A 20,096-nucleotide genomic window follows, 5' to 3' on the forward strand; every position below is an offset into this window, starting at 1 on the left:
TGTTCATTATTTAGGGGACTGGTGGGAGGGTCAGGTCAGAAAGGTTAGCAGAGGTCCAGTTGCAGTCTAGCTAAAGAGTGTAGACTGTGACATGGCTAAAGAGCATGCAGAAAAAGGACTGGAAAGTGGATTTCAGCAGCATTTATTATTTTAAAAACAATGTGTCCATGTAAAATATTGACACATAAAGTATGTATACATAAACAGTTGGAGAATCAATTCAGAAAAATTCTGTTATCTATTTAACCATGATAGATTACTCTCCCCAAATGGCTTGGGTATACTAGCTGTGTGTGTATGATTGCTAAACAGTCACTGTATTTATGAAGTCATTTCTGGAAAACAGTCAATCTGGTTTGTTGTTAGTGGTACTGGATGCTATGTTTCAGTCAAAGAAACAGCCTTAATTGCCTGCAGTAGTTGCTTGCTATGAGGGCACATCTTGCTATATTTAGATCTCCTTGACATTTTAATTAATGATTAAAAAATAAGCACATGAATGTGTGAATATACCTAATGGCACTGAAGTGTACACTTAAATGGTGAAAATAATAAATTTATGTATATTTTGCCACCCTCGGTCCCCCCCTCCCCCCAATCTTCTTATGGAATAGTTTACAAATTAATAGAAGTTTGGAGCTGGAAATTCCTCAGCTCATCTCTCTAAGTCAACTCTACAGGTGTTGAAGTTGCCTACGTGATGATGTGACATTCTAGCATTAGATAACCTCTTCCTGGTCTTTCCTACTCTGCAGATAGGGATCCAGGGGTCAGGAGAAAGTCTTCTCTTTCTCTTGCCCACTGTAGCATAGGAGAGAGGGTGTGTGTGTGTGTCTGTGTGCCCTGGCGCGCACACGCGCTCCTGTCTGATTGGAGACCTCTGAACCGTCAGCCGCGCTCTTCTTCCATCCTGGGGAGAGGTGCAGTTTAAAGGTTCTGTCACAGCACTTTAAAGGATCCTGGACAATTTGGCAGGAGCTTAGGAGGCAACCATCGGACTGAAGGCGCGGCTGGACTGAAAAGGTTTGGATCTCAACGACAGGAGATGAAAGTTGGCAAAAGCTCTGCCCAAGCTTTTGCTCTGGATCAACTTTCCAGCGTGTTTGTGATGAACAGCACTTAGGACCTGTCCGCTGGGTGGTGCACCCTCCTTCCGCCCTGTGCTTGTTTCCCATTCCCGCCCCAGGGGCCCTGCTATCGCAGTGCCCGCACATGTCCCGCGCACACCCGGCCTGTCAGGGATGCTGGAGACACGCGTGCAGCCGCCGCGGCCGCCGCCGCGGCCGCCGCGGCCGGGCAGCCCCGCCTGGCACATGCGCAGTGGAGACGCCGGGCCGGCGCCTTCAGTCTCCTCCTCCGCCGCCTCCCGGTTCCGCAGTCACTTCCTGCAGCTGTTTCCCAGTGGGTACGGCTGGACTGACTTTTGACAGTCAGCCTTCAGCTGCGGAGGGGGCTTGGCGGGGGCCAGCCGGGAAAGTTGCGTCGAGAGAGGCGGAGTTGAGCCGGGCCGAGCCGGGTGCGCGGGGCAGACGGTGGCGGGCGCCCGGCGTGGACGCGGCGCCCAGACTCCCCGCGCGTCCCGAGGGTTCCGGTAAGTGCCGGCGATCGTGAGCCGCGGAGCATTTAGGACGAGCCCCGGAGCGACGGCGGCTAGCGGTTCTTTCGGGTGCGGGCTTTCCACCTGCCCTCCACGTGACAGGCTTGCGCTGCTGATATTTGTGTTTGTTTTTGAGCATTTCACGTGCACCTTTTGGATGGTCTAGGCGTGCTGCTGCCTTGGCCCTCACGCTTGCCCCCGCCCGGTGGGAGACCGGGGATTCCATCTTTCGTGATGGCATCCTTATGGGATCGAGGTGCGTGAGTGTGTGCGCGCTCGTGTTTATGCAGGCACATATTAGGAATGTAAGGTATACGTGGGCGACACTGAAGTGTATGTAGCTTAGATTCAAACGTGTAAATGGTTCCCTTGGGTTCGGAACCGTCTTAGCTGAGACTGGAAAACATTCGCCAATTCACCAAGGCCTCTTCTCCACCAGATCCCTGCATTCTTCTGAATCTTCCTTATATGATAGACCTTGCCTCAGCTGATTATTTTTCTATTTTTCTCTCTTTCATTACTTCTCGCTGCGTTCTGATGACCTCTGAGTAATGCTCACCATTTCCCCTCATTTCCTGAATTCCCAATTACTGTAGACTTCCCTAGTTTGCTGTGGTACCAATAACCTGTTCCTTTACACTGTATTCTTTCCTCTGTAGGTTTCTCCAACTGAGAAAGTGATTGTCTCTAATACCGTATGTGAAAAGTAGGCCCCAGACTGATCATGAAAACTATGCCATGATCATTCCTTTTCTTCAAACAGGGTACACCATGAAAGCTTGACTTTCTTTATTGTTCCCTCAACCCCTTCCAAACCAGGACGTTAACCACCATAAGTCCTTCGTTTATGCCACTTAAAGCATCAGATTGAATGGTTTTTAAGGTCTGAGGAATATATTATTTACATTAGCCATCAAGTTAGTTTCTTTTACTCTAATGCAGTAGTTGAACGGATCAGAGTCGCATATGCTTTGGGTTTCTCTATATTCTATCACTAATGCTTTCACTAAAGACTAGGTTTTATTTCTTTTAGATTTAATTTTTATGTTAGGTTTTTTTTTCCCCCCAAGCATGGTAATACTTGATGTAGTTGTCATGCACATATCCTTTTTGGGAGTTGACATTATCATTTTGCTTGTTAAATATCACAAGAAATAATTTTGGAATATCTGACTATTCTTTAAAAATTATAAAGATAAAATGTGATAATGGGTAGTTCGTACTTGGCAAGAATTTTTTCCGTAATGCACAGGATTTTATCACCTCTGGAAGGGCCCTCTTGGACCTTTGTGCTTTGAGACTGGACTTTATTTTGATGGAAACCTGTAGGCAACACTGGGGGGATGCGTGCTGGAATTTCCTCAAGTGGGAGTGAGCTTTCATAAAACAAGTCCAGACATGTCTAGGCAATCAGTAGTGTTTGATTTTGTTTGTATTGTCGATTTCCTTTATCCAGATGTTTCAACACTCTCCTCCATTTTCTGAACTGGCAGCTTGTTTGTGGCAGTTTGGTAGCAGTATGTCTCTGTACAGGTGGCATGTGTAGTCTTTTAATATTACGAATTATTATAATTAGATAGCTAACTTTTTGAAAAAGTGGCTTTGTCTCCTTAGTTTTCCTTTTTCAAATATCCATGCCTGTCTTGTTTGATTTAATCGAGAAGAGTAATATGATTATAGAGAATCTGACTTTTTAAAGGTTCTAAATCTGTATTGCTTTTCTTTATGTTCTTAGAGATATGGACAGTCTACTTCTGCTTAAGAATAAAATAATATTGTTCTTTTAAATATTATGATGAATGAGAAGTATTGTTGAATATCATGACTAATAATTTTTGTATTTTGCTCTTAACTCCGTTATTTTGCCATTGCCCTGATATCCTCTGCTGCCCCCAGACCCTGAATTTAGTATAAAAGTTATTACTTGATTGCAGTTTCCACAGGTATACTTATAATTGTGCTAAAAGAGATGTTTAACTTTTTAAAATTTTGGTTAATTTTAGTAAATCTATTATCGTCAGAAAATGTACACATTTCTATTGCAGCTGGAAATTTTCAGCAGTTTAAAATAGCCATATTTTATTGACCAAGAAAAGAGGTTTTAGTAGTGTTGAGAGAGTGGAAGGAATTGTGTGTTTTGGAGTAAGGATTTTAATTTGGGTTAATTAGAATCATGGGAACTCAGAGCGTGTACTGTGGTTCATTTTGAGATACTCAGGGTTAGAAGATGCCAGCTGGGTGGGAGGCTGGAGAAACCATGTATAAAATTGAAGAGGTATTGGAACATATTGGATCTTTTCTGAGCAAAACAGAATTGAGATTATCAGTTACTTAATAAAAAGGAGAAAGGAAATTGCTGAAAGACCGATGAGGAACTAGAATTAAATTGGGCTAATGGTAGTGTGATCCATTACCTCATAGGACATTTAGTTGATACATTATTTTATGCAGGTAATTTATGGCTAGAAGAAGAGAAAATATTCTGATTTTTTTAGGCGACTCATGAATGTAAGGCCATACAAAGTGGGGTCCTATGCTTAAGGGCCTACAGGGAGCAGGCAAGTAGTACAGATACAGACAGCAGGCTAAGTGGGGAAGAAGGTGGCCCCAAGAAGGCAAGCCTGGCTACTGGCCTCTCAGCCTCTCAGCACTGACTAGCTAATTGTCCATATAGGACCAGGTGCCAAGTGTTGCCAGATCATCCTTTTATCAGGAGAAGCCAGGAATCTCTTGATTTTTAAATGTTGATGACTAATTCAATTTAAAAAGTGAAAGCAAAACAAAACACTGTATATTCCAAACAGAGGACATCTGAAGTTGCATGTGGCCCACACGCTGTCTACAGCCTCTGCTGGGAGGAATCATTGGCTTACCTATTTAACTATTACTGGTTGATGGGAAGGAACTCTTTTATTTATTTTTGTTACACTGTAACTGAGTTATTCCTAAACTTCCTTGATATTTTAGCTAGCTCTCAGAGTGTTTTCAGGGTTCCAAGACATGACAGTCTTTATTTTGCTCTTTTTGACATCATCTGGATGGAAAGACTAGTTTGGATGGAAAGGAGACATTTGCTAAGGTTCTTAGCCTGTAGTGTTTTTGTCTATGCATAATTATCATCAAGAGTATTTAAGTGTAAGTGTGCCTGAGGGAAGGGGTCTGGACTAGGTGACCTTTGATGTCCATTTCAGCCATGTGACTTTTAGATTTAATTAGCCATGGATGCAATGCTATTAATGTTCATGGGCCAGAGGGACCGCAGTTGGAGCTGTGCCAAGCAAAATAAAGCGAAATCTATAAAGCTGTTCTCAGTGGAAGAGCATAGTGTCAGTGTGGATTAACAGACAGGGGAGTTCTGCTAGAGGAGGCAAAAAGAAATCCCAAAGGTGGCTTGGAGAAGTAGAGGAAGGGGTCAGATGGTGTGGTCATTTACATGTCATATTGCTGAGGTCACATTTTTAAGTGAGCATTTTTTTTTCCCCTCTTGATTCAGATTTGAAGACCTGACTTCTCATCGCCCATTGGATTATGCCCAAGGCTTTCCTACCCAATGATCCTCTTGCAACACGCCGGGCTTCCTCTGCCTAAGCGGCCCTCATCCTCTCCTCCTATGTCAGTGGCCGCCAGGTCTACAGGAACCTTGCAGCTTCCGCCACAGAAGCCTTTTGGGCAGGAGGCTTCCTTGCCTCTGGCAGGGGAAGAGGAGTTACCTAAGGGAGGAGAGCAAGACTCTGCCCTGGAGGAGCTATGTAAGCCCCTGTACTGCAAACTCTGCAATGTCACCTTGAACTCAGCGCAGCAAGCCCAGGCTCATTATCAGGTAAGGAAAGAAAAGAAAACCAGGAATTTAGTGAGAGAATGTTTTAGGGCTTTGCCCATTTCAGAGTCATGTCTCCAGATATGACCAATTGTGCCTGGAATAATCAAGATGGCTTAGTGAAGAACTAGATATTAGTTTGTCTGATTAAAAAGCATAAGGTTCCTACATTAAAAGAGAGCATCACGTTTCACAGAATGGACTCTCAACGTAACTGTGTGACATTTGATAGCTTACTACTTGTTGTAGGCAAATGTGCATCATCTGTGCTCGTGGACCAGCGTGCAATCCTCAGGTGAATAGGTATTTGAAACATAATGTACCAAACTCAGTTCAAATGGTTTATAAGAATTAGCCTTATAAATATTATCTTGTAGCTAATACAGTTTATCTCAGTGTAAGGTAATCTCTATGAATCTTACACTTTGTCTCTTTGACCTCTGACTCTTCTTATATAACCTGTCACTCCTAAGGAAAACATGTATTTTTCTGTCGTTAGAATAAAATGACGTTGGAATATTGAGCCTTATCCTTCATAGGAAGCATACTGTGGTTTCTTTTAGCCCGTTAGTGTGAACTGATAATCATTTCTAACGTTTAAAGCTTTCACCTCCATGTAGAATGGCTAGCGGAAAGGACAATTTTAAAGGGTGTTATTACCTAAGAACAAATAGAAAGCTAACTTTTGGCTCGAAAGAGAGGGTACGGTATTTCTTTTTATTGTAGATTGCTATCCGTATACAATTATGTAATTTCCTTTTTTGGAAAAAGGCGACCTGAGAAGCAACTGGGGCCAAACACCACTGAATGAAAGGATGTCTTCTGGGTCAGCATTGATTTGGCTGTTTATTCTTTGCACGAGTAGCTGCGATAATAAGACGTAAGGTAGAAAGATGACTTATACAAGTATTTCTTCCATCGTGCCACTATAACCATCTCTAACTTACGGGTTTTATTCACTGTAAGTGTAAGTCTTTTTTGTTTTGTTTTGATCCTAAAGACTGATGACTGTGTCACTTTGTGATTGTACATCAGAAATATTGTGATGATATATTGTTTTCCTGGGGATTTGGGGGCAGAGACAATGTGTGGCTTCCCTGGAGTTCCCTTTGTTTGGGTTTGTTTGGCCCTCAGGTGCAGAGGGTTGAGTTAATTATATCTCAGATCTTGGCACATGTCCTCATTGGTGCATGAAGGCATCTTCTGGTTTTATTTTTACATTTTCTCCCCTTCCCCAGCCCTACTCTCATTCTCTCTGTGTACCACTCTCCACCACAGTGTTTGATACAGGGTCTTCCTTTGCCTCTTTTACTGTTTGAGGGGAGTCAGGATGATGCTTGTCAAACCCAAGACTCAGTGCTAGTTTTCCTCTTCATTTATTCCTGCAGAATGGCCAGTTTTATAGGCTAAGACTCACTTTGAAAAATCAGGCTTAAGTTCTCAAGTTTTGATTTTTAAGTCATTAACTTGAGAGAAAACCTACCTGTGTGTGCCCTTTAAAGAAGAGTTGCTTACTTTTATGAGGTAAAACTCTTAGGCAGTGTGTAATTTTAATATGTGTGTATGGATTATATCTGTATTTCCTGCCTTTTTTCCCCTCCTAATATCACGTTATGGCTCTATAGACAGTAATGGATGCTTCTGGTTATGAATAGAGAGAATTCAATTTGAAAAGCGTCATTGGATTATAAGGCTTAACCTAGATAAGAAACAATCTGCATTTATTTGTTGTTGTTTTTTCTTTGATTTTACATTTGTGTGTGTGTGTGTGTGTGTGCACGCACACATGTGTGCTCTGAGCTTTTTAGTTGATAAGATTAGTAATTGTACTTAATTTCAGCTCTGTTCATGATATGGTAATATGTAAATTAGAAAACATGAGAACAGGAAAGTGAAATTTAGATAAATGTCTCTATAATCAGAATTTTTAAGGGGAAAAGTTGGAGAAGGATAGCCTGTCATAGTGGATAATTTAAGCAGCCAAGAACTAGGGTAAAAATAGAGTAAAGAGAAGCAAGTGGGTATAAAGAAAGTAGAACCTAATGGAAAATTAAAAGTTTGGGGTTTTTCTAAGTTTGTTTCTAAGAGCTTAGAAGCAAAGATTTGAAAGAAGTCAGTGTTATTGTTAAAGAGGGAGGTTTTTTGTTTTTGTTTTCCCTTTACAGAGAAACAAGGGAAAGCAGTTAATGTATGAGCATGTGAAAGTATGGAACAATTTTATTAGCATAGTATAGAAGGAAAGTTAATTTTATTTATTTATTTATTTATTTATTTATTTAGAGGGAGAGAGAGAGAGAATCCCAAACAGGCTCTGTGCTGTCAGCGTAGAGCCTGATGCAGGGCTCGATCTCGTGAACTGTGAGATTGTGACCTGAGCTGAAATCAAGAGCCAGATGCTGAATGGACTGAGCCACCCAGGCACCCGGAGGAAAGTTAATTTTAGAAGTAAAATCTGAATGTCAACAAGATAGATGTGGTTGAGATGAGCGAGTGTGGATCAAAGAGTAGGTCAGAATAATAAACAGTAAGAGCATGGACATAACTTAGAGGTGGGTGAAACCACTACAGAAGGGAAACAGAAATGTCAGCCTGTAAGATGCATCAAAGGCTAATAGACAGTACACCATTAGACAATGATTAAAAACGGCCACTGAAGGGGCGCCTGAGTAGCTCAGTCGGTTGAACATCCGACTTCGGTTCAGGTCATGATCTCACGGTTCAGTTCAGTTGCTGAGTTTGAGCCCTGCATCGCCATCTCGGCTGTCAGCACAGAGTCTGCTTCAGATCCTCTGACCCCTTCCCCCTCTGTCCCTCCCCTGCTCTCTCTCTCTCTCTCTCTCTCTCTCTCTCAAACATAAATAAACATTAAAAAAAAATTAAAAAGAAAAGGGCTACTGAAGACCAGGGTAAGACCAGTGAGTAAGGCTTACCAAGAACCAGGAATAGGCAGAACAGCAATGATTGTAAGTAGGCTAATAAAACAAAGTGGTTGATGAGGTGATGGAAAGTTTTACTTCTGAAAACCTGCTTTATAATTTTTAATACCGAGTGATACCAAGACCACAAATTCACTATTTCTCTTATGCGTGAGATAAAAGGGGTCAGTGGTAGCCTGTTTATTAGCTAGAAACAGGTTTGTGTGAAATGATAAATCACGGGGTGATTACATTACTCAAAACGTTTTAGTCAGTTGGTGCCATTGTTGAAATCGCAAAGTTTCAAATTGCCCAGGGTATTATAAACAACCTTCAGTGTGGTGTGGGCAGTGTTATGCTAGAGTCTAACTGTATCATGTTCCAGAAATCCAGGACACACAATGGAAGCTGCTCAATATTTCCCTTTAAACTCACCACCTTCTTTCCCTGACATCCTGATGTTCCTGTATTGGGGCTGCCTTCGCAATGACCCCTGTGTATCTGTGGTCACCACAGATTTAGTTTTATTCCCAGGTCTTTTTAACCCAGTCCATCTGCTTCAAAATACCCTGAGTTGTTTTACTTTTAATGAGATTACCTATTTTTACAGTCTCACAATTATGGCTTCAGTTATATCTTAATTTAAAATAAAACCTTTGGAGGAAAAACATATCTTCGTTTTATTAAAATCTGTCTGCAGGCTTCAGGTCACTTAGGGCAAGCCTGGCATGGAGTAACACAACACTGTTTTAGCAGCAGACATGCCCAGAGGAAGAACTACTTTGGATAGAAGGTCGTTAGCAGAAATAAAACAAGCAACCAAAAATGGATAAATTTTGCCAGGGCATCCACAATTGAAAATAAAGTCAACCAATTTATTTGCTAATTTGTGTGTCGATTTGAAAAATAACTGCTCACTCAAGGTGCATTTCCAAAGTTTGTCATAAACATAGATCTATTTCTATTTGTAATATTTAGCAGCTAAATAACAATGTACTGTATTAATTAGATTAATTTGAAAGGGAGACAGAATGCAGGTTAAAAAAAGTAGTTCTACAGTTGTGATGCTGATTGTAGTGATGTTAATTGATAATGCAGAGAATGCAATTGGTGTTATCCCAAAGTTTAGAGTACTGATTTTGGTATTTATATTTTAACATTGGCTACCCGGTTTCATGATCAGCAACTCTAATCGCAGCTAATTTTTATGTTTTTCAAAATTCTCCCATCTGGTTGTTTTCCAAACGAACTTGCAGTGGACTGAGTTTAGTCAAAATGCACTTACTAGAAGACAGGAGGTCTCCATGATCCTGCCGGTGGCTGTGTCTCACCAGCTTTCTGCCTCTCCATCCTAGTCCCCTTGACCTCGTTCCTTCTTATTTCAGAAGAGTACATGTCCCTTCTTCTGTATGAGGCTGATTCCTTGCCCTAACTGTGGATTTCATCACCTGTCATCACTTCTTTACTTCGATCAAATTAAAAACCTGCTCAGGTTTTTCTATATAAATAAAAATAGCAACAGCAACCTTTCCTGTGCTTTTAATCCCTTTCTTTGGCAACTTTTCTCTTCTCTCCTAAGAGTTCTGACAGGTATAATTGTCCTCTCCTGGTCTTCATTTTCTATTCATTCACTGCATTCTGATTTCCGTTCCAATATTCTACTGAAATGGTCCTTTCCAAGGTCACCTGTGGTCTTACAGGTCAAATCTAGTTCTTTCTCGACCTTTTGTAGCATTTGCCACTAGGAACAGCTTCCTCAAAACATTTAAAGAAATTTTAACTCAAAATAATGCATATAGAACAAAGGGCATATAATGAAAAGCAGTAATCACCTGTTCTCTCTTCCTTTTCTATCCCTTCCTTTTCTTCTCCATTCTGCCTTCCAATCTCATCTTGTGTTGGCGATAGTTTTACTTTGACACTGTTAAGGTTGATCACATTTTTGTTTATTTGATAATCAAATTAAAATTTCTGTTGCTCTATTTATAAGGTTGATTCCAATTGTTGAAAGTTGACATTCAGGGGCGCCTGGGTGGCACAGTCGGTTGAGCGCCCGACTTCAGCCAGGTCACGATCTTGCGGTCCGTGAGTTCGAGCCCCGCGTCGGGCTCTGGGCTGATGGCTCAGAGCCTGGAGCCTGTTTCCGATTCTGTGTCTCCCTCTCTCTCTGCCCCTCCCCCGTTCATGCTCTGTCTCTCTCTGTCCCAAAAATAAATAAATGTTGAAAAAAAAATTTTTAAAACAAACAAACAAAAGAAAGTTGACATTCAGCTTTTGCATTACTATGAGTAGGGAACTGTTGTCCACAGTAGAACTGTTTTCTTCTCTGTTTCCAATGTCACGATCCCATGCTACTCAAAAGCGAAGTTCAAATGGATGACCCTTTCTTGAATGCCACCAGTTGCTCAAAATCATGCCCTTTTTAGTTTGTTTCATATGCGGATTGTAACTTAGAAATAACCTTTTGTTTAACCTTTGTTTTTATTGCTTACAATCCGTTTTATTTATCCTTATTAGACCCACTGATTTCCTGTTCTAGTTTGGACTAGTTGTTTCACATTTGGATCCTGACTTCATTGTGCAGCTTATTGTATATCCTAGAGTTTTTCATTGCTTTTCTTCTTGTGCCTTCTTTTTCTTACATAATATATGTGTAAGACATTTAGAAAAATTTCTGGTACCTGAGATGGTTCTTAATACTGTTGACTTTTCCTAGGGTGCAGTGAGGCATGGTGGCTCAGGATTGACCCCAGCTCTGCCACTTACTTGTGGCTTTGGGCAAGTTTTATCCTATTTTATTAACTTTTCAGTTTGAATACCTTTAACTTACAAGCTGGTTCCAGAAACACTACCAAAAATTTCTGCATGTACCTCATCCGGATTCCCCAAATATAACTATAACTATATTTTATAACTATAATACAATGATAAAAATCAGAAAATTAACACTGATAATAATATTATCTAATCTACAGACTACATTTCACCAGTTGTCTAAGGGGGTCCTTTTCCTGGTTCCAGGATCCAATCCAGGATGAAATTTTGCATGGGGTTGTTATGTCTCCTTTAATCTAGACAGGTTGAGTTTTTTCTTTGTTTTTTACAATCTTGCTATTTTTGAAGAGTAGTTTTGTAGAATATCCCAATTTGGGTTTGATTGATGTTTTCTCATTATTAAGCTCAGATTCTGTGTGTGTGTGTGTGTGTGTGTGTGTGTGTGTGTTTTTGACACAAATACCACAGAAGTGATGTTGCATCATTCCCCGTGCATCATACTGGGAAGGAGATGATATGAAAATTTTGCATCATTGGTGCTGTTGACTTTCGTTACTGGTTAAGGTGGTGCCTGCCAGGGTTCTTCTTTATAAAGTTACTATTTTTCTTCTTGTGTTTAATAAGTATCATGTGGGGAGGTACTTTGAGACTCTGTGAGTATTTTATTTCTTATGGTATTTTCACTGAGTAATTTTAACATCCATTGATGATTCTTCCCTGCAGTGATTATTACTGTGGTGTTTGCCAAATGGTGATTTTTCTGTTTTAATGATTCTTTCTACCTTTATTAGTTGGAATTTTACCTTAAGGAAGAACTTTCTGCTTTCATTCAATCACCATAGATTATGGATTCTTATTTTATTCTACAGATATAATGTATTACTATCATTATTTATTCCGATGTTTATGTTGTCCCAGATTTGAAAAGTGTGAGAATCTTCACGCTGGTGCCTGTGTCCTTTTAACACATCCCTGTAATTTTTGTCATGCTTCCTTAATTCCTGAATACAAAAGATTCTAGGATTTTCTTGTATTTTCCCTATGCTAGCCACTTCTTTAAGGAACCAGGTATACTTTTATTGGAAAATGGTGTTTAGAAACCAAAATCTGAGTGCAAGGCATACTCTTTGCTACTGGGATGTTAGTGTTTCTAGATCATCTCAGTGGCAGAGCTAGTTATATATATTTGTGTGTACACACATTTATATATACTTATGTGCATGTATGTTGAAAACTGAGTTCAGATTGAAACTTCCAATTTCAGTACAATAGGACAGTGTTCATTCTAGCCTTTCATCTTTTCTTAATGTTTAATTTCTTTCTAGGATAGTGAAAAACTTAGGCACTCATTAACCACAACACACACACACACACACACACACTCTCTCTCTCTCTCTCAGTATACATAGTTTGGGGATTAATAAGCTACATCCCCATGAAAAACCTACTAACCAGAGGATAATATTTGTGTATTGTTCTTTTTGTCTTTAGCATGATAAATAGTAAAAATATTGCTTTAAAAAGTTACTTAGGTTACAGAGATGCTGCCTGCTATAAGTTTCTTGTTTTGTAAAGTTACTATTTTTCTTTTTGTGTTTAATAAATATCGTGGGGGTGATACTTTAAGACTGTGTGAATAGTTTCCCCCCCCCCCTCCATTCAGTATTGTTGTGTTATTCATTTTTTTTATACAAAAGGTTTGTTTGTTTCTGTTTGTATTTTGAGTCCTCCCCAATTCTTGTTGACTTTGATTTTTTTTCTAAGTTTGTGAAATGTTAATACAGTTCTAAAAGTAAGAACTATACAAAAATGTATACTTAGGAACGTATATCACATCCTACTATAACTTGTAGTCCATTCTCATATCCCTATTATTTATACATTTTAAGTGATCTTACTATCCTGTTCAGTTATTTAATGTATTATCTGGTTTGTCAGTTAAGGGTTTTTTATTTTAACGTTTATTTATTTTTGAGAGAGAGAAAGGGAGAGGGGCAGAGAGAGAGAGGGAGACACGAGACTCAGAACCTGAAGCAGGCTCCAGGCTCTGAGCTGTCAGCACAGAGCCTGATGCGGGGCTCAAACTCACAAACCACGAGATCATGACCTGAGCCAAAGTAAGACACTTAACCAACTGAGCCACACAGGCCCCCCTCTGGTTTGTCAGTTTTTAATGGTATTCCAGCTAAATTACCTATTGCAGAATCAATGGGCTTGTTCTACTTTCCTCTTCCTTTTTCTGTTTTTTGTTGCATGATTTCCATTGTGTCGTATAATATTTGAACATCAATCTTTCATCCTGATCTCCACCTTCTATTTAGTTTTTGATCTAGAATTATATCTATGAAAATACTTACCATCAGCCCTTTTGCTGAAGTTTTCCCAGTCATTTTTTGGTTGAACGAAGCTCCAAAAGATTCCTCAAGCAGGACTTACACGTCCTGAGTTCCTAAGGTTGTGTATGTTGAAAATGTTTTTCTGTAGTCCTGACCCTTGACACAGGGACAGTGGGCTATACATAAAATCCTTGGTTGACACTTTCATTAAGTGTCATTAAAAAAAAATGCTTCTCAGCTACTGCCTTGTTTTACATATTGTGGATGCCATTCTAATTCTTATGCATTTGTAAGTTATTTGGTCTTTTTGCCTGGAAAGCTTGAGGCTTTTTCTTTTCTTTTTCTTTGAAATTTCATACCTTTTGAAAAATGTACTTCAGATTTGATTGTTCTAGGTTGATTTTCCCAGAAACCTGGCGTGCCTTTTCAATATGTAGATTCAGGTCTTGATTTACTTTTGGACAATTTTCTTGGGTTGTAACTTCAAATATTCTATTTGAATATGGTTTCAAATATTCTATTTGGCTGTTTTGTTTTTTTTGTCTTTCAGGGGCTCCAGTTTTACAGAAAGTATTCCTTCTTGTCCTCCATTTCCATTGCTTCCTCTCTGAGCTTATAAGATTTTTGTCTTTATATTGTTTTATTTTCTAGACTGCTTTTCTGTCTTTCTTCGGTGTCTCTTAGTACAGTTTCATTTGTGTCTGTTTTCCTTTGGCACGCATTTACTTCTCATTTTTGATAAAATTCTCTTTTTTCTTTCCTAAGTTTAATTACCCTTCTTTTCATTTCTTACTCTTTTGTCCATTTTCCCTTGTACCTCTTGGATTCTGATTGAAGGTGATAAGGTGATGTTTCAGATTTCCAAATAAATGACTATATTAGTTCAAGTTGGAGTATTGTCTTAATGGTTTTCTTCTGTTTCATATGTTTTTTTTTTGGGGGGTGGAGTTCATTGGCTGAGATGTGTTAATTTTTTTGGTAATAACTTTTTATAGAATTGATTAGTTTTCAAAAATAAAATAAAGAACTGACTAGTTTTCATCTGTTCATTATGAGGATTTGGGGTGCTTTATGAGAGTCTTAATTCAGTGACAGTCTCTTCTGTGACCGTAGCAAAGTTCAGTTCTTCAGGTTTTGTTTTTTTTTTTTTTTTTTTTTTTTTTTTTTGTGGTTTGTATGTCCTCTAATTTTTGTTGTTGTTGTTTTGTAGGATGCTAGCTTTTCCTGTTTTGTTGTTTCTCGCCCTTTGCCTCCCATGTGCCAAAAGGTGCCTCTCCCTTCCTTCTTGTCTTTTTCTCCTCCAAAAGCCACTTTGCTGCCTCAGATCATGTGTACATTTAAGCCCCGTTCAGTAGTGAGTGCTCTGCTCCACCAGATCATGTTTTAGTGTTTACAAACTTAGGGTGGGTTTATTTTTCCTGGTGGTGGTTTGAAAGCAATTTTAGGTCTGCTGCTAGCTTCCTCTTCTCTCTTTCCTGCAGAAAGACTCTCTTGCTTACTGTGAATGCATGTGGCAGAAGTGTGAGTGAGAAGTGTGAGTGAGTGCTCCCTGGGATTTGATGTTTTCTCCATTTTTACTTATAGTTATGTTGAAGTCTGGGCATTCTGTGCCTTCTGGTTGTGTGGAGGGCATGGCTTTTGTGTAGTTTTATTTGTTTTCCTTACTGTTCTGTATTGTTTGTAGAGGGTAGATGGGGACACACAAGCCCAGGTACCTGCTGCCTAGCTATCTGGAAACTCTTGGGCAAGTTTTTAACTCTCCTGAGTTCCGTTTCCTCATGTGTAGAATGGGGATGGTAATTATACCTACTTGATGGAGATTTCATGAAGATTACACGAGATAATATATGTGAAGTATTTAGAACACCGCTTATCACATGAATGCTAAAAAACATTAGTTGCCATGATTGTCATTTTGTTATGGACGTAACGTTGGCTGGAAACTTGTGAATAGTGTCTAATGTTGGCTCTTCCTGTAGTACCATGTGCCTCATCTTCTTCTGCCTTTTCACGGACATGCTTTGGCTCCTGCACCATCTGTTCTTCAGGTTTTACTGACTTCCTTCTGTTGTCATGCAAACGAGCCTAAGTAAAACCCAAATTTAAAACCAGCCTTCCCTTGACCCACTTCCCTTTCTCACTCTCCACCCTATATGTCTGCTCCCTGCCCTGTCATAGAACCCTTCTAAACATTTGCCTATACTAGTTATTTCTGTTTTCACATCTCCCGTTGTCTCGCCAAGCCCCTCCATGTCACCTCTTAACCCCTCTATTGAAATGGTTCTAGCAAAGTTACTCAACCTCTGATTTTAAATCCAAGCATTACTTCTCTGTCCTGACGTTACTCAACCCCACACTAGCATTTGACCTGGTGAACAACTCTTTTTTTTCTTGTCGTTGTTAGTATTGTTTTAAATTTTTATGAGATACTTCAGACATAAAAAAGCACAAAAATTATATAATGAACCTGCATATTTGCCATCAAGCTGAAAGAGTGAAAATTATCCATTCAGTTGAAGCCCCCATGCATCCCTTTCCAAATTGTATCCTCTCCTGTGCTCCTAAGTGTAGCTACGGTACTGAATTGATATTTATTGTTCCATTACTTTTTTGTACTTTTGCTACATACTGTTTCCTTATGTAAACTGTAGTGGCTCTTCATATTTTTAACTCCCATATTAAAAAATTATTGTTATATATCTCCTTTTGCAACTTGTTCTTTTCATTCAGCATTTTGTTAGAATCGTTCACGTTGCCATGCATGGCCCTGGAAGGTTTATTTTTCACTACTGTATAGTGTTTCATTGTAGGAACAGACTATGATTTATGCATTATCCTGTAGATGGACACTTCAATTATTTTTACTTTTCAGTGTTACTAACAGTCCTTCTAGGAACATGCTTTAAGAAAAATTTTTTTAATGTTTATTTTTGAGAGAGAGAGACAGAGTGTGAGCAGGGGAGGTACAGAGAGAGAGGGAGACACAGAATCCGAAGCAGGCTCCAGGCTCTGAGCTGTCAGCACAGAGCCTGAAGTGGGGCTCAAACTCACAAATGGTGAGATCATGACCTGAGCTGAAGTTGGACAGCTAACTGACTGAGCCACCCAGGCGCCCCCTAGGAACACTTATAGATATCTCCTTATACCTATGTTTCTGTTTGGTGATATGTAGTACAGTTCCTGGGTCATAATGTATCTAATTAGACTCTTCTTTTGAAACACTTTATTCTAGCTTCCATAATACCATACTTGTCTGGTTTTCATTTTATTTGATGGACCAGACATTTTCAATCTCATTTTCTTGATCCTCATTCTTACTACACGGTTACATTATATTGTACCAGGGCTTTGTCCTTAGCTCTGTTCCATCTATCCAGCTGCAGCTTTGATCTACTCTGACTTATCCCCCGTGCTAATTCCAGGTTGATTTTTATCAAATGCAATCCAGTCATGTAACTACTTTGCTTAGAGTCCTTCAGGGGCTCCCTGCTGCCTCTGAAGTCCAAGATCTGTTTCGCCATTAAGCCCACTATGTATCTCAAGTCCTTCTCTTCTCCAGAAGACTGTCTCTCTTGTGATTCCTCAATAGGGCAGACTGGGTTTTTGCTTACAGTATTTGCTTACAGTATTTCTTCTGTTCACAATTTTCTTTCCCCTCACTCCTTACCTGCCTGGTAAACTTTTGCTCATTTTAAAAGATTACTTGATTGTCCCCTTTTCAGGGAAGCCTTCTCTGACACATTCAGCCAGAGTTAAGAAATTCCTTTTCTGCGTTCTCTTGGCAGTGTATTTGTTATCTCCATTATAATACTTGGTTCAACAAATCTTTACTGATTGCCTGCTATGTGCTACAAACTGTTCTAGATCTATTTATTTACTTACTATTTTATTTTTAAGTAATCTCTACACGTGAGGCTCAAACTCACGAACCCGAGCTGCACACTCTACTGGCTGAACCAGACAGGTGCCTAGAAGCTGTTCTAGACATTGGAGATAGAAGAGTAAACAAGACACGTCCTTATTTTTAAGGAGTCTACATTCCAGAAAGTACAAAAGAGATAAAAAACCAACCAAACAATGTCATTTCAGATCATGCTAAGTGGAACTAGGATAAACCAGACAGTGTGGTAACGTGTTAGAGAGTATGTGTGTGCAGAATAGGGGAGGATGGCATTCAGTGAGATGCCATTTGAGTTAAGACCTGAAAGATAAGAAGGAGCTAGCCATGCAGAGAACTGAAAGAAGAACATTCCAGGCAAAAGGAACAGCAAGTACAAAAGCCCTGGAGCTAGAATGAGTTTCATTTCTCATAGTTCTGGAGGCCGAAAGTCTGAGATCAGGGTATTAGCGTGGTTGGATTCTGGCAAGGTCCTCTTCCATGTTACGGACAGCCAACGTCTCCCTGGATCCTCACATAGCAGAATGAGGAGGGTGAGGGAGCTCTTGGCCTTCTTTTTTGTAAGGACAGTGATTAATCACCTCCCAAGGCTCCACCTCCAGATTAGATGTCCACATACAAATTTTGGTGGGACACAATCCTTCAGTCCAAAATAGGGATGGAGATAGATAATTTGGGAGCTACTAACTTGTTGATTATTTTAAAGCTGTGAGGGTAAAATAATGTAGATGGAGAAGAGGGCCAACGGTGGAGCTTTGGATGTTGCAGAGTTTAGAGTATGAGAAGTCAGGAGGTAAGTGGGAGTCACAGAAGACAATAGAAGGGAGTAGCAATGGTGTCATGCTGCTTAGAGTTAGAATGTGGTGAAGCCACAGATGTGAGTTTGACTACGAGGTCACATGACTTTGGCAAAAGCACCTTTAGGGCATTCCAGTGGTCAGAAGGTAGAATTTATCACCTTACTTTAATTACCTGCTTATATATCTGTCTCCTCCTCTTGAGTGTGTGCTAGGTCTTTTTGTTTCTAGGGCTTAGCCTGTAGTAGATGGTGAATGAATGTTTGCCTACAGGCTTGAAGTTTCTGTCAGTTCAGGGAATATAATTGTGTGAATAACAACTTAAAACACACCGAGAGAGGCGAATGCATTTTAGTAGAGGTACACAGTGCCTCCCGAAGCCATCCTGATATAGTCAAAAGGACCTTGCTCTCAATACAGAGGGCCTGTCCCAAGCTCTGGCTCCACTTCTCAGCCCAGCTGAAGGTGCCAGGGGCAAGTCCTCCACCGTCTCCAGATTGAGTTCATCAGCTGTCATGTGTGGGAAATACTAACAAATTCCTCTTACAGGAAATTTTGTGAGCAGCAAATGAGCTGATGCACAGGAGAGTCCTTTGCAAGTAAAAAGATACTCTGCAAGTGCTATTTTTGTAAAAATAACTGGATTATCCATTTCATTACTGACTTATAAAGTAGATTAGATCAGAGTGTAATAAAACTCATATTTAGGCAGTGGCATATGAATGGCAACAAGTTGCGGGAGGACAGAGATCACTGGAAAATGCGATACTTTTCCAGAAATAATAGGAAATTCATATTTTTTTGGCTTTGTTCCCTCATCTTTCCAGATAAATCATTCTATTGGAACCAAAGAGTAGACTCTTTTACTTTAAGATCTAGTAGTCTGTTTACCCCACTGTTGCATATATCTGAAAAAATAAAATGTAGGTAACATCGCTTGGGCTTTTCTCCCCTTATTTCTGTGTTTTTAGTGAGTACATTAACTCAATTTGACAGATTTTCTTCATGGTGATTACTCATTTCATTTTACTTCTAGGGTAAAAATCACGGTAAGAAACTCCGAAATTACTATGCAGCAAACAGTTGTCCTCCTGCTGCCAGAATGAGCAGCGTGGTGGAACCTGTGGCCACCCCAGCGGTTCCGGTCCCTCCACAGGTGAGATGCGTGTGTCAGGGTGGAAGCTGTCCTGTGCACAAGTGGTCATGGATGAAATTTGTCATCCATGAGCCCATCAAGGTACAGTTGGGCAAATACTCCCAAAAGGTTCTCCTTGGTACTTTTAACTCCTTGAACTGTAGTGCTGGATGTAAAGCTTGCCAACATCCATGACCCTCGAGATTTCTCATTGGCTTTGGTTGCGATGCATGAAATGATGAAACAAATATTGGTACATGTACTTTTCTCTAAGCATGTCTCAAAATTCTGGGTTAAATAACTCTGAATGTCTAGGCTAAGCTCTGAATGAAAAGAGAGGTTCTTAAACACTTATATCTTTATTATAGTTAATCCCCCTGACTTCCTATTTGCCTTCTAGCAAGGTCAGTTTTCTCAGATTACCGCTTTCTTACCTCTATGGCGAGAGCCTGTATAAACTTTATCTGGACTTTGGTGTAATGACACATACTGGTGAGCCAAGTTCTTTCACTCTTTAGTAGGTAAAGCAGGTGTTTGAGGCTAGAAATCCTGTACTCGGTAACAGTCTCTGAAATATGGATTGTATTCCTTCATCTGTCTTTGTCCGTAGAACAATACATGGTCATAGATAATAATAACTCTAATTGAGCACTTACCATGCCAGGCACTCTGCTAAGCACTTTTCATGCGTCACTTCATTCAGCGCTGGGACTAAGATGAGGTCAGGGATGTACTTGACTTAGGCACAAAAATTAAGAGGGAGCCAAAACATTCAGTTATCAAGATAAATATTTTAATGTCATATTGTAAAAATCCAAAATTAATT

The 20,096-nt window shown here is 39.9% G+C and overlaps 1 protein-coding gene across 7 annotated transcripts in view; it reads left to right on the forward strand.

Moving 5' to 3' along the window:
* Window positions 1-1,199: 1,199 nt before the first annotated feature.
* ZMAT3 (zinc finger matrin-type 3) overlaps window positions 1,200-20,096 on the forward strand; it is a 31,806-nt gene continuing 12,909 nt past the window's right edge. For 2 of the 7 annotated variants that reach the window (XM_045502911.1, XM_045502913.1), the window contains exons 1-3: window positions 1,348-1,591; window positions 5,091-5,417; window positions 19,172-19,372. In XM_045502911.1, the coding sequence (XP_045358867.1) occupies window positions 5,148-5,417; window positions 19,172-19,372 (471 nt within the window). In that variant the 5' untranslated portion in view covers window positions 1,348-1,591; window positions 5,091-5,147. Of the gene's footprint in view, window positions 1,854-5,090; window positions 5,418-19,171; window positions 19,373-20,096 lie in introns of all 7 variants that reach the window. The other 5 variants (XM_045502917.1, XM_045502914.1, XM_045502912.1 and 2 more) reach the window with 5 other exon arrangements.

Source organism: Leopardus geoffroyi, chromosome C2, assembly GCF_018350155.1.
Source record: "Leopardus geoffroyi isolate Oge1 chromosome C2, O.geoffroyi_Oge1_pat1.0, whole genome shotgun sequence".
NCBI lineage: Eukaryota > Metazoa > Chordata > Mammalia > Carnivora > Felidae > Leopardus > Leopardus geoffroyi.